Source organism: Zonotrichia albicollis, chromosome 1 (assembly GCF_047830755.1).
Source record: "Zonotrichia albicollis isolate bZonAlb1 chromosome 1, bZonAlb1.hap1, whole genome shotgun sequence".
In the NCBI taxonomy this organism is placed as follows: Eukaryota; Metazoa; Chordata; class Aves; order Passeriformes; family Passerellidae; genus Zonotrichia; species Zonotrichia albicollis.
The window spans coordinates 25,219,419-25,238,596 of record NC_133819.1 but is presented as its reverse complement, the minus strand read 5'-3'; the positions used below and the strand labels follow the sequence as shown (position 1 = coordinate 25,238,596).

At 39.6% G+C, this 19,178-nt stretch overlaps 1 protein-coding gene across 3 annotated transcripts in view; it reads left to right on the top strand.

Moving 5' to 3' along the window:
- Nucleotides 1-19,178, top strand: part of SLC25A13 (solute carrier family 25 member 13) — a 106,042-nt gene that overhangs the window by 78,254 nt on the left and 8,610 nt on the right. For all 3 annotated transcript variants that reach the window (XM_074536220.1, XM_074536218.1, XM_026795224.2), the window contains 4 exons: nucleotides 4,606-4,746; nucleotides 15,038-15,176; nucleotides 18,827-18,985; nucleotides 19,066-19,156. In XM_074536220.1, coding sequence (XP_074392321.1) covers nucleotides 4,606-4,746; nucleotides 15,038-15,176; nucleotides 18,827-18,985; nucleotides 19,066-19,156 — 530 coding nt within the window. The remainder of the gene's footprint in view (nucleotides 1-4,605; nucleotides 4,747-15,037; nucleotides 15,177-18,826; nucleotides 18,986-19,065; nucleotides 19,157-19,178) is intronic.

Genomic DNA, 19,178 nt, shown 5'->3' with positions numbered 1-19,178 from the left:
TGCAGAAGAAAGATCTAGGCTGACCCTAAAAGCTGTTACTGAGAGCAGGAAGGGGGGCTACAATTTGAAATAGATAATAAGGTTAATTAGAGGAGCAAGAACATTTGATGGTCAGTAGCACTGAAAGGAAAAGAATCTAGTACTTTCTTCTGGAATGGAAAACACACAATTTTCTTCTTTAATTGCAGGCTGTATTCTCTTCAGAACATACACCAAAGCTTTCAAATGGAGATGTGAAAGCCTGAGGAGAGTTGTGTCTGGTGTGCTCATTTCTTATTTAATCTCATAAGGACACAAAAAGCAGTTATATTAAAAAGAACAGGAATTTCTTCTCTCAATGTAATGAGAGGGGTGAAAAACTGTTTATTTTCCAGCAAGTTTATTGCAGAGTGATTTGAACATGAAGAAATAGAAAACATTTTGACTTAAACTGAAATACTGTTAAATGCTTGTTACTAAACCATTTTTTTTTAATTACAGAGTAGGCTTTATTTCTCCATGGACAAAAAAACCCAACCAGTCCTCAACTATTCTTACTTCTTCCTTCTGTTCAGTAAAGTAGGAAAGTAGCAGGAGAAATGATAGACAGTACTGAATTACTGTGCAAGACTATACTGCCATCGAGAGGTGTTGGGTGATATCATACCAATTGCAGAGTTGAAGAAACACAAAAATGGGGGAAAACCCAGCTTCTTTTTAAAAATTCACATTTGTTTGGGTGCATAGCTAGCTGACTTTGTTAAAGTACATTTAAACGCATGCACATTTCTAGTTATGCTTGTATGAATTGGATCACAGTGATATGTCCCTTTTATTTTCTTGCTCTAAGTCAAACTACTATAAATGCTTGTGATTAGGTCAAATGTTAAATTCTTTCAGAATAATATGGGCCCTTTGAGATAATTATCTATGCAGTACCTCTGGTTATCTACGCCTATAAATATCTCAAAGTTGTAGTTTTTACTTTAATCACATGATAATAACTGAAAAGTAATAGATTTACTTATACAGTCAGATCATTTGTTTAAAAAATGATTGGAAAATGTGATAAAGAATTCAGAGTTGAGGGTAGCCAGGTTTGTAACTTCAGTACAGAAAAATTTTGTTACTGGGAACCATCTGTATTAAACATTTGATGTATTTGATTTTTCTGACACTTACTGGAGAAATCATTAAGCTTGAGCAACCTAAGCTTAAATGGTGTTTATTCAGGACAAAGGAAAAAAAAGCACTTTTCAAATTCTTCCCTTTGGAAGTGTATTTAAAAGTCTTATAACTAAATACATTTTTTACTGCAAAAGCTATAAAACCAGAAGGAAGTATTCTTCAACTTTTGGCCAAACAAAATGAAGGAACAGGGTGACACAATGTGCTGAGGATGTTTTGTCTGTTTTTTTTTTTCCATACCAGTTCATATCAGTACCTTGAAAAGACTGGAAAAAAACAGATTGATAAGATTTCTTTCATTGCATTCACTCAGCAAAAATTGAGAAAGGAGACAGAAGCTGTACTATTGTGATTCAAGCTACTGATTTGGAGATGAGGATATCTGGAGACTCTTACAAGTTGTGAATGTTTGAGCAGGGAGGAAATGCACACGCTGGTCATACAATTAAACTGTCTGCCTCAAAACCCCTTCTTATAAAACCAGATTCATTGTACTTTCCTCACAGAAGCACTGGGAGGAAATAAATTAATATTTATGAGACGCTTGCATTACTGTGATGATGAATAACACAATAGGAGTTACCAGAACTAGATAAGCAAGAAATCATTTCATTAGAGAGTACAGTAGCCATCTCCGGTTTGCTTCCCCCCCCATTTTGAGAGCAAGGAGCTGCGGTTTCCAGCACAGATGCTCAAATAACAGAATGATCAAAGCTCCCCACCGAGACACTGTACTTGTTACCACTGGAACTGCCTCTGCACAGGCTGATAAACCAGCCTTCCTCTGCATCACAAGGCAGGCAGGTGGTAAAACACTCCTACTGAGACCTCTGTCAGGTATTGTCTGCCTCGGCGCTCTCAGTTATTCTCCGTTTGTTTGATTTTGATCTCAGATCAAATTCAAAGCATGGCACAGGTTGTTCAGGGAGTTCTGGGATAGTATCTGGACAGTCTGGAAACACCTCACTGGAAATGACCACTGTCTCTCTTCAAACCTGCTGTGTGGGCAGCAATATTGATAGTCCTTTTAGTGCTGTGTGGTGCATGAAGGTCTCTGTTTTAAAACTTTGAATGTAGCGAGCTTGGTTGCATGAAGTAGGTAAATAATAGTATCTGTGTTTTTTAATAGCAAGCTGAAGCAGAGGAAGTCATGTGTGATTTAGCCAGAGCAGCAAATGTCTAATGCTGGAAGTGTCTGCACAGCCAGGCTGGACATGCAGACATAGGCATTTATATGCACTTCCTAGCACCTGAAGTACTTTCCATCTGTTTGTGTTGAAATTATATTGTATTGAAATAATTTGCCATTATTCTCCTTTTAAATCAGAGATATCGTTCCACTTCCTTTCTTTATAATGGCATTCACTTATAAACATTTTTATAGATTTTTAAATTGTTCCATGTTTTGGTTCACTAATAGTAATAATAATACTAATTTTGTACTAATACTTAATTTTGTTGTAATCTTTTAAAATTTAATATGGTTTTCCTGTAGTGAAAATTAAAGGAACATTTCTCATGGAGTCATGGCACAATGAACTGCAGGAATATCATACTGAGGGAATACAGTTTAATTCTGCTAGTAGATCAATTGATATGAGTTTTTAAGTAATGTGTTTTAGAGAATGGCTCTTGTATAAGAAACTTGCATATGAACATTATCACCTGCAATTCAGAGTTTATAATTTTTAAGAAGAAAATATATATGTTGGTACGGGGGAATGCCTAATAATTGCAATATTTACACCAAAATTTTTATTATATAGGAATATGCAATTCACCAAAGAACCATTCCAGGATTCTTTTTTATTTGAGACTTAGCAAGATGAGTAGACAAGTAAAAGAAAGATTTTTTTTTTTGAGTGCTTACTTGCTTAACATGTTCCAGTTTAAGTGCAAAACTTAAAGCAGCATATGTGCTAAATAATTTATCAGTCTAATTTTTGATGGCAACAAGAATAGCAGTTTTATATATACCAGGATTCTGGTTTGGTAAAAGCAGTAAAATTAAATTATGCCAATTTGAAAGTCAAAACCAGTTGAGTTACACAAGAGTATGCTTTTCCTGGTCAAAATAGGAAACACTTAGGATATTTTGGGGGTTATGTAAAGACTTTAATTTGTAACCACATTGTATATGCTCACTCCAAGCAGTAGGCAAGAATAGTTGTTCATGTGATTTACCATTTCTTCAGCACATTATTTGAACCATATCACTGTGCATAATTTTTATTTTGAATGATAGTTAATCTTTACAATTAATTCTTTTAACACTGGGGTAATTTTAAAAATACATGCACATGGTGTTTGCATACTAGACATCACTACATGCAAATGCTTTTAAATGGTTATTTTATTTTAGTCATTACCTTCTAGAACAAAATAGTTGTTTTCTTGTTGGGAGGGCAAGGGTTGCCCTTTCTATAATTCGTGTGATTTGAGAACGTAGAGAAGAGCAGAGCTGTCATGCCACAGAATTACATACTTAACAGAAGTTAGAATGACATTTTGTTGAATTTGAGCCAGAAGGAGTTTGAATGAATATTTTTTAAATACACTTAGGTAACCTTCACATTACCTTTTTTTCTGGTTGCAGATTTTTAGCTCAGGATCTGTCAGTGTAGCTGAAAGGTTATGCCCTAAGTTACATATGATGAATGAGATGAACTTTATGAGAACCAGAGGGAATCCAAAATGCATGCCACCATTGTGTTTTAAAGCAGACTTTCAGAATCAATTGAGTGGTGTCTTCCCAACAAATAGAGACTGACACATTGAAAACATTTAGTGGTTCTTGATTAATAGAATCCTTCAGTCTCTAAACCTTCTTTTCTTTAATGCCTGGTACCTAAATAATGATGTAGAGTTCAGATTCTGGAATCAAACAGCATTTAATGGCACTGAAACTGGTAGTTCAGAGGGTTTTTTTAAAAAGCACAATATACTTGCAATTCTGTTCATTGGAATCCATGCATTCCTTGTTATATGAACTCATGTCAAAATTGGGAAACGTTTCTGCCAGTTTCTACTCTTCAACAGTATGTTTTCACTTTCTATATACTGCACATCACAGCTGCTTTACTAGTTACTAATTTTTCCTTTTACTTCATTACTTGTGTTATAGTGTTCTTGGTTTGTCAATATTGCATAACTTTGTGTTGGAGAACGTGTTGTTGCACAAAGAATTGAGCTAGTGTCTCTCTGATGTACTGCAGTGTCCTGCAGTGGCTGACCTGCTTCCTCTCTGTTTTTCCTGATGACTCATCTCATGGGGGAGTAGGTTTCTTACCTTGTGAGATGCACTAATACTGAATCTCTTGACTGCTAATAGCTTAACAGAGTGCAGCAAGATTGAAAATGTCATATCTTGAATGTAACAGGATGCACATTGCAAATAATGTAGCAGGTTAATATATTGATTTCTGCTTTTAATTTCAGGCTGGAGGTTCTCAAGTAATCTTTACCAATCCACTGGAAATTGTCAAGATTCGATTGCAGGTGGCTGGAGAAATTACTACTGGTCCACGAGTTAGTGCCCTCAGTGTATTAAGGGACTTAGGTTTCTTTGGTCTCTACAAGGTATGCTTTTTTTAAAATGTTAAAAATAAGCCTATTATAAATTTTCAAATCAACATATAATTTCATTGTTCTCACAAATTTTCATAGGTGGACACAATTTTACATTCTAAAAGAAAAAGTACTATGTGATCTTATAGTTCATTTTTCATTTTTGATTAAGGGAAGAAACTGCCTCATCTTTTTGAGCATATGATTTTTGTAAATCTTACTGAGACTTCTTTTCTCACTTCAGCAGGTTTAAGGTTCATTGAATATTAGTTTGTGATTCCTGATATTCTGTCTACTGTAAAAAAAAAGCTTATTTTCATCTGCTACATGGTATAGACCTTACAGTTTTGGAACTTGCTTTTGCTATTCTGTAGTTGATTCAGCAACTTTCCCAGATGTCATCGTTCATTTGGTGATGGGAATTAATTGCAGCACAATAATAGTGAAGAAATACAGACAGTGGGAGCCCAGCATAAAAATAAACTCCTAAAGCAAGCTTCCCCTTGCTTCTTTAGAAGAATATTTTCCCAAATAATACCATGAAAAGCTGCCTTTGTGAGCATATGCTACAGACCCTACAGTTCTGCTTGCTGTATTACTGTTTTCACATAGATACATAAATATGTAGGAGTCGTTAGGTTTAATGTTTGCAACAGGAATGAAAACATCTTCTGAATGTTGAATCTAATAGGATATATGCTACAAATAATTTAAGGGATTGACATACTTTTAGGATGTCTTCTACTTTCAGATGGAGGAGATTAGGTATGGGGGAATATGAAAGGTCTTGAAGTACTTTGAGATAGCCACTATACTCAAGTATTGAAACAAATATTGTAATGGATACCATATACTGCAGAGCAACGGGTGGTATTGCTTCAGACTCTGCGGCCTACAACTCGGAAGAAAGCTTGCATACTTCCAGTTTGTCCCAGGATTTCCAGTGAAGCTGGCAGTATTCCTCTGTTTCTTATTTACAGCAGTCCAGCCACAAATTGAAGATGCTTCAAAAGACACCAAATGAGCCCCATCACCCTCCTCCTCAGTATTTAAATTCCTTCTGCTTTTTTAAGCATCCAGTCTTTAAAAATTGTTCTGTTAACATTACAAAGAGGGAGCCTGCCCATGAGAACGTGTCTGTATGTTTTGGCCTGGAGAGAAGTTGCAGGTCTGAATAGGATTTAATGGGGAGTTGTTTTTCCCTTTAAATTGACTTGCTAATTTTTTAGGTGTTTTAGTGAAGCTGAGGCTATTGTGTAAACTCCTAGTAAATAGCATTGCTGTGTTGATCAGATTAACATTTACAACTGAAAACAGGGATTTTGTAAAGAGTCTGCTTCCCTGAGGCTGTGCAGGAATGGAGGTCAGCTACTGACTTTTACTTGGACTAGCAAAAAGGAAACACAAAATGAAACCAATGATGAACTAGTTTACTAAAGTAGCAATTTTTGAATTTTTTTCTCCCTGAATACCTGCTCCTGGTGGTTGAGCAGAATTTGCTACATTTTTCCATTTTTAATGGCATTACTGTCTTGGATTGTATTGTGAATTATTTCTATCCTCTAGAGTAAATCCTGGTGAATATAAGTCAGGACTGCACATGAACAGGAGCTACGTACAGCACTATGTTGCATTGAAAGAGATAATTATTTAATCACAAGACACAGTTTCAGTGCTTCATTTACTGAGTCCATTTATGTTATGAAAAGTGAGTAGCGATTTCTCAGAATTTACCTTCACCAAAAAAAAAAATGCCACAGAAGAGTTTGGATTTGTTTTTACTCAGCTGTTGTGTCAGTTTCTGTTTCTCTCAACCCCTCCACTCCACTTCCTCTGTTCATGTCCTTTTGCATGTCGTTAGGATTTATTGCCTACAAAAACTTGAGAGATTTGACAAAACTAGAGAATTTATCCTGGCAATGACAGGCACCCACTGAGCCCAGACCATATCACAAGGCTTGTGTCCAAGGGCACCCTTAGTCACAGATAGGTCTGTAATTGGGCAGCTTTGTGCTCTTTTCTACCAAACATTTGGGACTGCAACCAAAAGAAAATGACAATCCTATCTGCCCCCTTTCCTGTCAGAGCATTTGTGCACCCACATAATGATCTGGAACAAGAAAGGCATTAAAGCCTCCTCCTCCTTAGGGCTTAGTTTGTTTTGAACCCAGAGCAGCTCACTCTGTAGCCCCTCAGGAGGGTGGTACCCAGTCAAAGGGAGGATTGGCTGTGCCATGGGGACCCAGCCTGTCTCAAAATAAATTTTAAACTGCCTTGAGGTGCTTGTGGAGCTGCAGTGTTGGAGGCAATAGCAGCCGTCTCCTGAATGCTTGTGCTGGAGCTGGCAGTGTTTGTGAGGGCAGGCAGATATTAAAAACTCATTGCATCAGTCATCAGCTCCAGCAAATGTTACCCAGAGACATCAATGGTTTTAAATGAATTTCAGATGAGACTAGATTTTGTAGGTGCTTCCTTCTTTGGTGGTGCTTCTAAATTAATTTACTATGTATAGTGACCAAGTGGACATCAAAAATAATGAATCTTCTGCTAATGAGAACCGAAATATCTTGGTATGTTTGGAATGTTCATACTCTTAACAAGTCAAATTATCTTTAAACTATGAAATAGGAATGAGGATTTCATGACTATCTCAGTACTTCTCATGTTGTTCACTCTAACAACTCTTTCATTTGCATCTGAAGTCTTTGCTTTAGCTTTGTCTTTCCTGTCTCAAGACACAAGGCTTGTATCTCAAGCCCTTAATGTACCTGCTTTAGTGGACCTAGTTATGACTCCATAGATACTGCCGTGGAGGAACAAGAATAGATAGTTATTCTAGAAAATAATTTTATTTGGGAATCTTGAAGTTCCTTGTAGGCTCAATGAGCCTTCATGTAAGTATTCCAGCTGTTTAAACACTTGTCTGTCTTAGCCACGACTTAAACTTTAACTGATTGACTTCCTTCTGCAAGTGTTGAAAGCAGAATTTTAGACTTTTAATTTCAGGAATTTTAATTTTAAATAAATGAATGTCTTTTTTGGTTTTAAGTTTTATTTACCGCATGGCAAGGATTACAGTGAAAATTCTCCTTTCCTAGTTCAGAGAAAAGTCATGCCTGACAGCTGTTCTTACTTCTACAGATCCATCTGGCATATTCTGCTTAGTTTCCATGAGTTGTTTATGCTGAAATTCAGGTGAAAATCTGTAAGAGTCTCATATCGTAGTCAGCAAGGAAGAATGTATTAATTATTAGTGCAGCCAGAAGATGTGAAGAGTTTGTCTTAGCTTCATGAGGCAAATTCCTGCATGTCTTAACAAGATGTGCTGCTTGTTATTTGAATTCTTATATTTTGTATTATTTTCTACCTATGAAGCACTTCCTGTGGATTTTAAAATAAAATGCCCACACCCCCCCCGATATAGTTAATTTCAGCACTCCTGTCTTGCATTAACAGAGAAAACCAAGGCACAGACAGATAAATCTTATGTCTCATGTCAACAAATTAACAAAGGAAATGTAAACCCTCTTTGCATCCAGCTGAGTGAATCTTGTATTGATTATGATCATAATTATCCCTGCATTCTAGTCCAAATGCATATCCTTTGAGGATCACTGAGAAGAAGCTGGATTGCATCGTTTTGGTGCCCTTCTGTATAAGTGAGAGTAATAATTCTTTTGAGTAATTCATTGGCATGTGAATGTGCCACTTTACTGTGCTACTGACAGAAACAATTCACAGGAGTACTATGCTGAGATCTCTGCTCTGTGCTTTCTCTACTTGCAGACTTGATGTTAGAATAATTTTTGTTGAGAGCCAGTCCTGGAGGTCACCTGGGCAACCTGACCAGGTATTTGACCACCTTTACAGTTTAAAAGCAAACATAGGAAAGAAAAAAATCCCACACCTACTTTCTTATGACTAATTGAATTGACCATGTTCAAGCTTCTGGTCCTTCCACTGTGCACCTCCAAGAGAAGTTTTCTTTCCCTGCACTCTCCTTTAAGTGAGCAATAAGGTCTCTCCCTGGCCTGCTCTTCTCAGAGTTGAGCACACTCTTTTATGTGCCCCAGACTACACAACTGGCTTGATGGCCCCATACTGGACTCACTCCTGCGTGAAAACATCTTTCTTGTATGGGAGAGACCAGAACTGGACACAAGGCTCCAGATGTGGTCTCAGCAGTGCTGAATGGAGGGCAACAATCACTTCCCTTGCACTCTTGCTACTGTAGCCCCGGGTGCCACTGGCTGACTTCACTGCAAAGAGGCATTGCTGACCTACACTCAATTTGGGCACAGCATCCTCCAGTCTTTTTCTCCAAAGATGCTTCCAGCCTGTATCCATCCTATGAAGTTATCTCTGAACAGCAGCCTCTCACTACAGCACACTATTTCCCCAGTTCAGCATCGTCTGATGAGACTGCAGCTCATGTTCCACTGGTTTAGCTGTGGGATATGATGACAGACCATTTCAAAAGCCAGGCTTTTAGTCAAGGTGTACAACATCCATTGCTGTCCCCTGATCCACAGCTCTGGCAAGCTGGTTGGTCAGCTGTGATTTGGTAAATCCAAATTAGTTGCTCCCAGTATCTCCTTTTCTCTTCGTATGCTTGGAAATCGCTTCCAGGAACACTTGCATCATAAACCTCACAGGAACAGAGGTGTGCCCAGGCATCTTGTCGTTTCCCAGAACTTCCTTCTTACTCTTCAAGATGGGTGTGATGTTTATCTGTTCTAGTTACCAGAACTCCCTTGTCTGACTTGACCTTTTGAAGGTAGTAACAACCTCACCTGGTCATCAGCCAGCTGTTCCAGCACCATGGAGGTTTCTGTTCTGGTCTCAGGATTGTGCATGTGCTCCAGGTGCTCTGTCTGCACGTAATGCAGGCTTTTATGGTAAACTTGTGGAGCTGAGGGGCTTAGGGACAGATTTTACTGGTAAAAAGCAAGACAAAGGTAATTCTCTGCTTTTTCCATGTATTTTGTCACTTGGTTTCCTGCCCCCATTGTGCAACAGCCTCACAATTTATTTAGTTGCCTTTTTGCTGCTGATGTGCTTACAGAAACCTTTTTTACTCCCCCTTCACATCCCTTACTAGACCGATCTCCAGCTGATGCTTAGCTTTTCTGTCTCAATTGCTGCACACCCAAGCAGTGGTTCTGTATATCCTGGGTAGCCCATACCCACCTCTGCTTCCCTTTCTCTTCCTTCCTCACCAAAGAACTAAAGCACAGTAGGTCTGGGATCATAATAAGTGCAACAATTTACCATCAGTGCTTCCTCCCAGACTCCCTGTGCCTTCACTGGGTGGTCAGATATTAGCCATTCTGTAATGATATGCAGCTTAGAAATAAAATGCATGTTAATTCCAGCAATAAAAAGATTTGACACATACAGCTTGTTAAGCTGATGGCTGGATTGAACCCCTGTAGTTCCTTAAAGCTAGAAAGCAAATATTTTTTTCTGTCTTTGTCTAAAATTCTGAACTACTTGTATAAATAAGTATTTTAAAACATTGTACTTCTCAAAATCCAGATGCTGCTTTGGGGAGGTACATAACAACACTTTTGCAGAGGGAATTTATTTCCTCTATTTGTGTTTCTTTCTCCCAGTAATCTTTACTGTGAAAGCACCAGGGCATTGAAGCTTGTGACTAGTAAATTCTTTAGCTAAAGGTACTCTGTAGGTGACAGCTATTCTTAAAAATATAGAGACGACATATTGCAGTCAGGGAAAATATCACTTAAATTAATGCAAATTGTCATTTGTGTTGGCAGAAATGGCAAAGGATACTTTTCTTGTTTTTGATATTTTTAATAGATTTTATTTAATTCCTAGTCACAACTGAATATTGAAGTAATCATCCAAGATTACATAATACATTTTCTGTCTTCTGCCTGTCTTACAACTTAATATGAATAAAGTCCCGTTAAAGTCGGTTGAATTTATATTCTATTGGGTTTGAAAGACATCTTTAAAGTGTCCATGTAAATAAATACTATAAGTATACCTACTCATTTTGTACATCACAAAAACTCATATCCATATAATGTCTGCCACAGAATGTTTACTAGAATATTACTCCTCTTATACATAATCATTCTGAATAATGCTTTACATCATAACAGACAGTGCCACTTCATAATTTTGCACAACAAAGTTATTCTGTATCCCAGGAAGACAGTAAATAATAGAGTGGTAAATGAGTCTTCAAGGAAAAGGTACATTGGTTGTGGTAATGTTTATTTTTATAATTGCTACAAGGTATTTAGCTCAAATTTGTGCTTTGGCTGATACTGCCAACCAAGTTTTCATTTCCAAAACTAGTCAGAAAAGCTTCCAAAAGTCTCTTTTTCCCCCCTCCTCTCCCTTCCCCCCAAATGCTTCATAAACAAGCTTCTGGTGTGTTGACCTGGAAAGTGTAATCTCAAGTGACAGGATGTATACCAAGCTCTCACCTGGTTCCTTTGATAACAGCTGAGCTATTTCATGTTCTGAAGCTGAGAGTTTACAGCAGGATGATAAACATATGAAGACTGTAGTAAAAGTTTTTAGTTACATTTTGCATCCGCCATGCCTATTTGTGACTGTTCTCATATGTAAAAACCTGCTTTTCAGAAATTTCCTTTCAAATTAACCCAAAAAACGCCCTTCCAACTAAAACTGCTATATTTTTTTTTTCCTGCAAACTGAATTCAAATTGCTGGTAGAGCATTTGAAATCGGTATTTTATTCCTCTAATGTGATGTTCTACATGAATTTCATAGTTTGGTTGGTATAAATATATGTGAATGAAAACCTATGGTAGCTTTTAAGGCAATGCCATTTTACAGTGGGGAAAAAAATGCAGCCCCTGAAAGCAAATACCAGTAATATTTGACTGACTGCTACAAAACCTGTTAGGTGCTGTTAGGGCTCCGATTCCAAAGGGTTAAATCTGTAGTAAAACCCAAGAAGAATGCAAAATGATCAAGAAATGACATGCTGCCTATTGTTTGTAGCTATAGGATCAAAATAACAATTATACATGCCAAATAAATTCTAAACCTGTAAAAGAGAAAAAGAGGGGGTGGCTGCAAGTACAGGTGCCAGAAGCATTAAATAACTCTCGCAGACAAGGTGCACCACTGTTGTCTTGAATGCTGCTAGGTTCCCCCAGTCTGGCATTTTTCCCCCTGCACTAGACAATGTGCATTCACTGCAGGAGACTAGGCTAAGCCTGCAGTCTCCCAGACCTGCCGGCTCCTTCTGCCCAACCCGACACAGAGGTGCCTTTGTCAGTATAATTACCCTCCCCTTGTAGTAGAAATAGTTTGTTTAGAGCCTTATTTGCAGGTAGAGCTGGTATAAGCAGGAATTAGCATGCTAAAGGACCTGCCCCAGCACCGACTTGGGTTTATTTATCCAAATCTTTGACAATCAGGGTTTTTTTTCCTCCGTTGGTTTATTCAGTGAGATACTATCCGAGATTAAGAGCTTTAAGGTTATTAAAGAGATTGAAGATGGGAGCCAAGGGCTGTTGTTCGAGGAAGGCGCATGTCCCGGTGTGTAGGATCTCCCAACAATTTCATGCCTGGCAGGTCTGCACCTTGGCCGCCAGAATAAACTCGGGTGGATGCTCCTTGCTGCTTTCTGGGGATTGATTAAAACTCCCTTTGGCTTTCAGCACGTTGTCCACATCAAAAAGGTGCGAGAAGTAAAATAAATGTTTCTTTTGCTTTTCAAGGTACTGTGGCCAATCTCCCTAAGCCTTCCTAATTGGCCTAGGCTGGTTGCGGATGATTAACTTGAAGTTAAATGGGGCCTGCTTTTGAACATGCTTTCCCAGACTTTAAACGGAACGATGGGGGGAAACTTTAGACTGTTGCAATGCTGGACCAGAGCCAAGCCTGGTTATTATTAAAGTGATCCAAGTTTTGATCCAGGTTTTGTTTACACTGAGCCAGCTAAGTTGATGGACATCCTTCCATCAACTGAAGGAAGGATGCATACCTGAATGTATATTATTAGTGATATTAACAATATGCCACTTCTGCCCCGTGAAAAAGAGCCTATTAATGAGGGGGGAGGAATATTAGCAGCTCAGGTTGAACTGAGAGTTGCTTGCATTTGGACTTTCTATATCATTATACTTCAGGGTATGCAAAAAATGCAGAGGAAAAAAAAATGTGTGCAGTGTTTAATGACATTGCAAAGAAAATAAAAGTAATGTGCCCTGAGGGCAAAGGCAGCGAGGAGATTTGCTCTGAGGAAATGCATGCTCTAAAAATAAATCTTTGAAGAAACCATGTCAGTCTGTGAATGTTTCAATAGTGAGTCTCATAATTTTTCTATGAAGTAAATACTGTGCAGACATTTGATCCCTAAAATGTTGGGATTTTTCATGCAGAAGTTGGTAAAACTCTAGTCTTGTCTATGTGAAGATTAAAGGTAAATTGTTCAACAGTCTTCTGTTGCACAAGAGAGTCCAGAATCCTGGTCCCTGTTGAGTATAGAACATTCACCTTCTCTGTGTCCTAAAGGTGGGGCATAAGGGGCAGAGCAGGACCAACCCCAGGGCTTTTGGAGTTCCTTTGTGGCATTTTCTGAGTGTCTCTATAAAGGCACAACAAGAACCAGCGATGGGCAGCGTAAATCAGACATCCAGCTGAGTGAGAAGCCAGAGGATCTGAACTGCAGAAGTCATTAACCTCCAAAGGGAGTGTCAGGGGAAGTGGTCAGTGCTTAGTCTGAAACATCAAGAAATGAGCCGAGAAAGTGTGGTGGGAAGCACTGGAGGCTGGAGCAGAACCTGTTGTGCTCCCTGTGTTCAGTAGCTGAGTCTGTGACACACAGAAAGTCTGACTACAACATCTAATGGCTTTTTAACATAAATCTTTATTTTTTCAGAGGCAATCTCTGACTGCAAACTGCACTTATTAGAGTCTCCTGAGAAGTAGCTTGCAGGACCTGGTTATCTTGTCACACATCCTGCTGCCTTCGCCTGCCTTGCCTCCTGGAAAGGCATCTTCATGGCTTTTCTGACACCTTGCAGCTCTTTTGTCTTTGATAACCAGCATCTAACTTGGATAAGTGCTATATTTTAACTGGTATTATAATACAAGCTAAGCTTACAGATGTGTCCAGGCATATCATTAGATGTAATTAAATTATGTGGATATTAACATGTCCCCTGTGAAATGTCTGGCACTGAGCCATGTGCTCCTAGACCTGTGAACAAGAGAAGTGCAGTAACAAGGGCACCCCCCGAGGGTTTGTGGATGAGCCTCAAGCAGTTTCACCAGGTCTCCACCCTTGCTTCAAAGAGAAGAGGCTTAGGCTCATCCATGAACCATTTCTTTCTCAAGCTTGAAAGATTTTACCCGTTTTCCCAAGCCACCTCTTGTTTGTGCTTTTCTCCTGGTCATAGTCCTGGCAGGCTCTGCTCTCCTTTGGATCTCCATTCTGTGGAAAGGCAGACTACAAATCCCTTTTGCTGTTGGACCATGAATACTATTTGGTATTTTATTTTGGCTGACATTCCCTAGTGGCCCTTTTGCTTTTCCCCCTGCTTGAAAGACATTTGATTGCTTGCTTCTACCCCAAAAATTTCCTTTCCTGTTTGCTTCCCTCTTGGATTTGAAACCAGCTGTATTGCTGGTAACTTTATTGGCTGTTTGTGCTACTTCCACAAATTGATAGCAAGGCAAATTTAAGAGATGAAAGTTATTGAAACAAACTGTATCCCAGATAACTTGTACTTAAAAATTCACAAGTAAGTAATGCAGTTACTTTTCTGCAAAAAGACTTGCTGTTAATTCCCCTATTCCCTCAATATATGTTGCATTATCAATTATAGTGCCTGTATAGAGGAATGGACTGGGCACTGTTTCCCCTGGAGTATTAATCTAAAGTGGGAGTGAGAGGTGGCAGACCTATCCTGGGGCTCTGTTTCAAACAGTTTTTAAACTCTTGCTACAGGTTCATGGCTACAAGGTCAACTACTTAAAGCCCTCCAAAGGTGTTTTCAGAGTTTACTCAAACACTTGGTATTGTCTCCATTTACAGTACCTCAGAGTGAGGGAGAAGAAGTGGATAAGATACATACAATGACAGAAATTACTGAACCAAGAAAAAACACAGAGACACTCCTCAGCAGGGTGAAACACATGAATCTCTCAAAATTTTGAGGGAGAAACTGCTTTTTCTGTAAGCCCTTTGCAGCAAACTGAAAAAATACAAAGTTGCTCTGTTCTCTGATATTCATGGCTCATCAAGGTAAATTTGCTCATTCTCAAAGCTTGTTCTCTTTTTCAAACAGGGTGCCAAGGCATGTTTTTTGCGTGACATCCCCTTCTCTGCCATTTACTTCCCCTGTTATGCTCATCTGAAAGCTTCATTTACAAATGAAGATGGGAGGGTTAGCCCTGGAAATCTGCTCTTGGCTGGATCAATAGCTGGTAAGTGCCCAGATTTCTTTTTTCGTGGCTCTATATTGCTCTGGCAGCACAGCAGTTATGGCAGTGACAACAATAACAAAAAATGCTCAAAAGGACTGTATGCAACAATGTTGTGTTTTGCAGCCTTATTACAAAAACAACAAAGTTACTGTGCTGTAGAGTGAGTTGAAGATACTGTAAGTTCCTGGTATAATCATAACATTCAGAAAGCAAAAGAAAGGGATAATAAAGTTTTTTGCTGGTTTTTTTTTTTAATCATTTATCATCATTCCTTGTGAAGTTTCTATGCTGGTTTTGGCTGTGTCTCACTGTCAGGTAATGTTTTATTGTAATTATTTATAAACACAACCATGGCATCAATAAAATTCCTTATGATTGAGCGAATCTTGAATTTTGGTATATGTAGTCCAGAAGCCAACTGGAAGTACAGCTCTCCAAACACAATGATATAACAGGTGACAAAATGATGACAGTATTTGCTATCCTCAGTATCCCACTGAAGTTACTTGGCTTCCTGAGGATTTTACCTTTATACGTTTTCTTAAATATTAAACAAAGAGGAAGATCTTGAGAACATTGTTGCAGTGCCACAGGTTGCTAATTCCTGTGATATACCCAGATATAATAGAGGTGTGGAGTGTGGTCTTGAGCACTTGGTGGTTTTAGTCTGCTGCATAGAGACAGAAGAGCCCAAACATGCTTAGCTTCTCACAGATGAATTTAGCTTGAGTGTGCCAGAGCCTAAGGGAGAAGACTGAGGCTCTGTAAGCCTGAGCTTGTCCTTGTCTGCTGCATGGCTGCTCCCTCCACAGCTTCTACACCCACAGGGGACCACCACGGGGTAGCTGTCTGCTGGAGGGGGCAGCTTGAGAGTTCCACGGTTTCCCACCTAGGAAACAAATAGGCTTGCAAATTTGTGCAGCAGGACCTTTAGGGGAGTGTGTAGCAAGCAGGGGGGCTCAGATCAGGTGGTATCTGATTATTGGGGGCTGCTTGGTCTGTCCAGCAGCTTCCTTCTCCAGCATGGCCCCTGGCAGACTGAGAAAAATGATGGAATGGTGTGAATCCAGTACGGACAGGTGGTTTAGCAATGTTTTCTCATTTAATTTTAAGCTTTCTCCTCTCTGACAAAACTTCCTGGTCAAAATTGTACACAGGGCTGTGTCTATTTGAGAGCAAGGCCCTTTTATGGCCAGTATCTGGTCTTGGAGAGCAGCTAGGATTGGTTGGTTTGTCATGTTGAAGCATATTGATCCCTATTCAGCAGCTCACAGCCCAAAGGAATTGAGCTGGCACTAGCAAAGCCAGCTGTGTTCCAATGAGTGCTGCTCAAAACCCCCTTGTCCTCTCCCCTCCCCCACCCCATTCCAAAGCCAGGCTCCAAACCCTCCAACCGGAGCTTTTACAGCCAGCTTATTTCTTACCCATTTTAATGGAACAAAACAATTTTTGAACTTTAGATCATATTTACAGACTTGAAACATAAGATGGCATTTTTAAGCCAAGTAATTTCTTAGGTTTTCCTATTTTTCTCTTTCTAGCCATTGTCAGGCGATTGCAGACTGAGATAACCATCCCTTTGAAGTTCAGGCACAGAAGCACTCTTTATTGTTGCTGATATGGCTCACCAATCTAGTTATAATGTGAATTCTATCCAGTGCTTCCTGTGAATCCCATCCTAGGTTAACTCTCATGAGTAAATTACAGTGTTAGAGATACAACGCTCATCATACTGTTTATAAACCCAAGAAACTTGTTTTATTGTGTGTGCATGTAAAGTGTGATGGGGGTGCATGTGTCCACTGTTTTGCCAAAAGAACCTCCAGGGAAAGACAGAACAAAACACCCACCAGTTCTGAAAAGCTGCCTTCAGTCTCTGGGTGATGTTTCTTCTCCAGCCAGGGATCTCACCTGGTCATCAGACTTCAGATGTGTGCCTGAGCTCTGGCTGCAGGTGGGAATCTCCCCCTTCCCACACACAGCCCATCCTGCTGGGGTATTCCAGCTAGCCATACTCAGATGTGCATCTGTCTCCTTTTCCAGTGGGTGTTGCTTGTACTGCTTACATCATCTTCCTCTCCATTGTGGCTGGGGTCACAGCAACACGTGTGTCATCTACTTAGATCTGCTTCTGGTTTTCAGATGTCTCAACCTGTTGTGCCATAGTATATTCTGAGATTATTCTAAAAACTTCTGCAGGATCTCTCCTTAATTTACTCTGTTACTGCCTCTATGAAGTTCCTTCTCCTGCCCTAGCTCCTTTTGATTCTTGTCAGCTCCTGCTGGGCTATTTGTCACATTCTGATTGTAAGCTTCTTTTGGCAGCAATCTGTAACTTCGATTTTTCTGTAAATGCTTTTGTCCTGCACACATAGTTCCTAAAGAAAGGATTTTAAGTATCCTAAGTGCAAAATATCCTCAGTGATAAGGAGATGGAAGTCAACATGTAGTAAGCAGAATTGTTTCTAAGTTCTTTGGTTTTCATGAAAACACTGGTTGGCTTTTGAAGGACAAAAGTCCAGCTTTAAATTGAAGACTCAAGCAATACCCTGGTGTGGGTAAAGCTAAGCAAAGAGGAATTTCAGTGTTTTTTGGAGTTCAGAAACATTGACCAGGTTTTAATGCTTACCTGCCAGACAGCCCATGCTTGCACTGAATGCATGCTCAGTGTATGAGTTATTTTGGGGGGACAAGGAGAGGAGGAGGAAATCTTCTTTCGGTGATATTCACATGATTTGATCTCTTGGAGCAGTCTGCAGGAAGGGTGCTCTGGAGCTTGAGGCCAGACCATACTGGTTTGGATAAAATTTGTTACAGAATTATTGAGCTGGGAAAAAAAAAAAAGGAAAGGAAATTTATGCATCTACATGTAACCAAGTTGGTTTGGAAGAGATGCAGAATGGAAAAGTAATAAAACCATAAGAGACAGTGTCTTCTGGGTATAGTCTTGGTGCTTTTCTTTGCCTTTTTTTGTCTTTTTTTTTTTTTTCCCAATTCTAAACATGCCCCAAGTTTGGATAGGAATGATTTTAGAAATACCACCCATTGATAATTTGGTATTTTTTACTTTTAGTTGATTATCTGCCAGGGTAAATTTAAATCTTCCTCCACACATTGTGCTGAGGATGTCAGCTGTGGCTTTGCAGCTGAGCAGTCTGCCATTCCTAATGAGAAGAATGACCCTTTTTGTAAGCCTTAGCTCTCAAGTGATGCTGAGCATGCATGGCAATATCTGGTTCTTGGTGAGGTTGCTGTGTGAGGGGTGTTTGTGTGTCTGTGTTTGTGCCTGTGTACAGCACAGTGTACACCAGGATGCCAGGAACCACAGAGAGGAATGAAAAGGAAAGGGAAATATCAGCCTTCCCTCCAAAAGCTTTGTGCTTATTAACTATGCAAGTTTCTGATTAGCACTGGAAACTCCAATCTGTGCCTCCCAGCTTGGCAGGAAGCATGCGATATGGTTGTTCCTCTGGGAGAAGCTCTGCAACAGCAACCTCTTGTTGCTTCTCCTTCCCAGGTTCTGCTTAAATCAGATGTGGCTGGATTCTCCTGATGTAAGGAGGAAAGACCTGCTTCCCTCTGGATAAACTAGGTGTGTAGTACATGTACCAAGGCAGTGGTACTCACCTGATGACTTTTGTGTTGTTCAGGTATGCCTGCAGCCTCTCTGGTCACCCCTGCAGACGTGATCAAAACAAGGCTCCAGGTGGCAGCCCGAGCAGGACAGACCACCTACAGCGGTGTTGTGGACTGTTTTGTCAAGATCCTGCGGGAAGAAGGCCCAAAGGCTCTCTGGAAAGGAGCAGGAGGTGTGTAAAAGAGCTTTGATTTTCAAGTGATTTCTGATTGTGTCCTTTGTCACTGAGGAACTCTCTTCTTTTCTTTCAAGCTCGCGTGTTTCGATCTTCTCCTCAGTTTGGTGTAACTCTGGTGACTTACGAGCTCCTGCAGAGATGGTTTTATGTGGACTTTGGAGGAGTGTAAGTATGTGATGTCTGAACA